Source organism: Octodon degus, unplaced genomic scaffold, assembly GCF_000260255.1.
Source record: "Octodon degus isolate 3935 unplaced genomic scaffold, OctDeg1.0 scaffold00042, whole genome shotgun sequence".
Classification (NCBI taxonomy): domain Eukaryota; kingdom Metazoa; phylum Chordata; class Mammalia; order Rodentia; family Octodontidae; genus Octodon; species Octodon degus.
The window spans coordinates 9,815,100-9,818,849 of record NW_004524618.1 but is presented as its reverse complement, the minus strand read 5'-3'; the positions used below and the strand labels follow the sequence as shown (position 1 = coordinate 9,818,849).

Here is a 3,750-nt window from a genome sequence, read left to right as displayed (position 1 = left end):
AAATGTCAAATGCAACTGTAGTTTCAAATAAAATAAGCATGATGATCTATCTGTTGGTTTTGGCAACAACGGAATGAGGGAAGATATAGTCACATATTGGCTTTATTTAAATAGTGCTCACTGTTTAAAATTATTGGACTCAGGCAGCTCCTAAAAATGAAGGAAATTTTCCCTCTTTTCTACAGAAAGATGTTTCATGATATAGAACCAAACAATTTTTTTTACCTGAGAAATATTTTTAATTAGCAATAATGTAGCTCACTTTAGATCATCTTTTTTTTTTTGTCTTGTTCCTGATTTTATTTTATTTCTTTAACTTTTTAAAGTTTCTAATACTAGGAGAAAATATCATACCATGTCTTATAAAAGTGGATTGTAAGTCAACGATACAGTATGAATCATAAAACAAAATTAAAATTAAACAATATTCAGAAAACTAATTGAATATTAATTGATTCAAAATTAAATTAAATATTTCAAAATAATATTCCAAAATTAAAATTAAATTGTAAGTCCAACTGAGAGGCCAGAATGTAGTGTATCATATGTATGAATCTGTGATCAATTCAGAGTACTCACATAGCATTTGAATAGGTTAATATATGCAAAAACATCAACTAAGAAAAAAGTTTCATGATAGTAAAGAATCTAGTATGTGGTGGGCGTGGACAGTGTCCATGATGCTTATGGGTGGCCAGGTGTCCCTTGTGGGACTGAGCTACTGCTATTTATTTGATATCCACCCTGTAGACCCCGACAGAATCATGACCTATAGGGTGCAGCAGAAACCCATTTGTAGAGTATGAAGATGTAAATTTTTTTTTCCAAAAGTTAAAATGTTACATTTATTTTAACACACCTAAATTAAGGATAGAAAGGTGAAACAATACAGTATAATATACAGAGCGTATCAAAGATACAGCCTTTCTAAAAATCATGCTGTAGAAAAGATAAAGAATGACACAATGGAGAATAGGGCAGGTTTGACCAAGAAACTTTCATAATTAATTGATCTTTAACCCTATGCAATTAGGATAATCTCCAAAGGATTTGTCAATACTTTGTTTTTCCTATTTGCAATCCCCTAAAGTAGATAGATTTGCTTGCAATTTTAAGAGCACACAAAAGTTGAGCACAACAATAAGATTAAATCCAGCAATTCAGAGTAAGAAAGGGTAAAAGATCCTGAATAAATGCCTTTGTCAGAAAACCCAAGGTCACTCCCCACACCCAAGGTCACTCCCCATACCCAAGGTCACTCCCCGAGCTCCTCTGGAAAGCAGCAGCTCAGTGCACGACTCGGGGAGCTTGTGATTGCACCTTGTTTTCTCCTCCCCAAGGACAATTTATATGGTGATGTGGTCTTTACAGACAACCTCACCCCCTACATTAAACGTTCTGCAGTACTGTCATTATAAGGCCATATTTCTTTTGGGGAAAAACCCTTTAGTTTTTTATTTGGTTACTTTGAGACAGGATCTCACTGTAGTCAGGCTGGACTCAAACCCACGGCAGTCCTCCTGCCTCAGCCTCCCAAGTGCTGGGATTATGCATGTGTGCCACCCTGCCTGGCAATGCAGTGATTTTAATGTCAATGTTCATTCTCTGAAATAGTGCTTTAACTGAATTGAGGTTAGACATTTTTAAATACTACATACATCATTATTAGTACACTAAAATTATTTATACTATTTATAACTAATATGCAAAGAAAATTTACTACTAAATTCTTACGATAGATATTAGTCTGTCATGCTTTTTAATTGATCCCATAGATATAATTATAGATCAGCGTGATTTTAGTGTCTATTCTTTTACTAATCAGAAAAACACCATGTACAGAACAAACAAGTAGTGCAGCCACTCAGCGACCACAAAAGCTCTTCAGGTCAGCCGTCCAAGCTCAGATTCAAATCCCCAGTCAGCCAAGTTGCATCCAGTTCTTTATCAAAAAGTTCTGGTGGAGGTTGTCAGATGCCTTCCAATGTAGATCCCCAATCCAGTGGCTAGCAGATGAGACAGCAGCAGAGATGGAAGAAAGACCTTGAGAAATTCTGCTGAGAAAATGCCCCCTTTCTTCATGACACTCGTGTTTCTCATGCTGAGTGTAGCTGTTCGCTTTGGGTGCTTGAACAGGAACTCCTTTGGGGGGAATGTTTTCTGGCTAACTTAACCAATCCCATATCCAATCTGAGTTTTTCTTCAAGATGCTTTCAACTTCTTTCCTTCTCTCAATATAATCCTCCTCAGACTGAGAGCTGTTCTTCTCTCCAATGCTATGTGTATCCGTTTCAGAAGCTCTGTTAATATCTTGTGGCATTTGTGAGCGAGGGGGGCTGTCACAGTGGGAACTCTTGGAGCTGCTCCGTCCAGATTCATGCTGGGCATCCAGCAGTATTTTTTCCATGTCACCATTATAAATAGAAACTGAGGCTGGAACACTGCTCCCATTCCCGTTATTGCTGAAGTGCAGCTCTACCCAGGAGCCCTGCAGGTTCTCCTCCTGCAGCCCGGGAACCCCACTCTGCGACATGGCACCGAGGCTACTCGCCCGAGCGCTCGCGCTCAGCTGTGACCGGAGTGCCCGGCTGACGATCGCTAGACAGCTGCGAGCCGCGCGCGGGCCTGCCGCCTACTCTATCTGAAGATGTAAATATTTTGCTGCTGTATACAAAAGAAAAATTGAAAGACTGCTATTATATACCTCTTTTTCTCCTGTGTTTAATTGTTTGCCCTATTTCATGGGTTCTTTCCATTCTCATTGATACAATTGTGGTCTTTTTGACCTTTCTGTAGAATATCTTTTAGTAGTTTGTGTAGGGTTGGCTTTGTCAACGTGAAATTCTTTGCTTCTTTGTCATGGAAGTATTTCACTTCTCCATTAAACTTGAAAGAGAGTTTTGTAGGGTATATCAGTTTGAGTTGGAATTTGTTTTCTTGCAAGACTTGTAGTACTTTGCTCCATGCTCTTCTTGACTTGATGGTTTGTGAAGAAAAATCTGCTGTTATTCTGATGGGTTTTCCTTTAAATGCGTTCTGTTTCTTTTCTCTAGCAGCTTTTAGTATACTGTTCTTGTGCTGAATTTCTGGGATTTTTTTTTTTTTTGTTGTTGTTGTTGTAGTAGTTTTGTATTTTAGGGAAGGGTCTACCGGGTGTTCAGGCTGTCACTACTAGATCGGACTTGTAATGATCTTCCTGTTTACAGCCTCCCAAGAGCTGGGATTATAGGCGTGCACCACCATGCCCAGTCTCAATTGCCCTTACAGGGGGTCCTTGGGGTGGGGACAGCACTGCAGGCCTGGGGATTGAACCCCTTGCCTCTGCGCCTTCTTGCAGGAGCTTTAATCTGTTGATCTATTTGACCGGCCCTTGGCATCTTGATTATTGTATGTCTAGACATGTTTTGAATTGGATTGATGTTATTTGGAGTTCTGTATGCTTTGGTTACCTGAATGTCAGATTGTTTCCCCATAATTGGGAAGTTTTCTGCTATTACATCTGCCTATATTCTTTTTTTTTCTTTTCAAAGTTTTATTGATAAAAATAAGGATTTTTTTTTTTTTGTTCCTCGCATGCCTTCAGGGCATGTTTGACCAGCGGGAGAGTTGTGAGATTCGAACTCCAGCCACCTGAGGCTGACAGCTTTGTGGAAGCAGCCACTTAAAGGACTGAGCTAGGCCCAGGCCCCCTATATTCTTTTTATACCATTTGTATTGACTCCTTCTTTCTCATTGATGCCTATTAGTCTC

The 3,750-nt window shown here is 39.2% G+C and overlaps 1 protein-coding gene across 1 annotated transcript; it reads right to left on the bottom strand.

Annotated features, from left to right (window-relative positions):
* Positions 1 to 831: 831 nt before the first annotated feature.
* Positions 832 to 2,615, bottom strand: LOC111816846 (BCL2/adenovirus E1B 19 kDa protein-interacting protein 3-like). The gene is given in 2 exon segments (XM_023715643.1): positions 832 to 2,151; positions 2,153 to 2,615. Coding segments are annotated over 2 exon segments (585 nt in total). The 5' UTR covers positions 2,534 to 2,615; the 3' UTR covers positions 832 to 1,947.
* Positions 2,616 to 3,750: the final 1,135 nt, after the last annotated feature.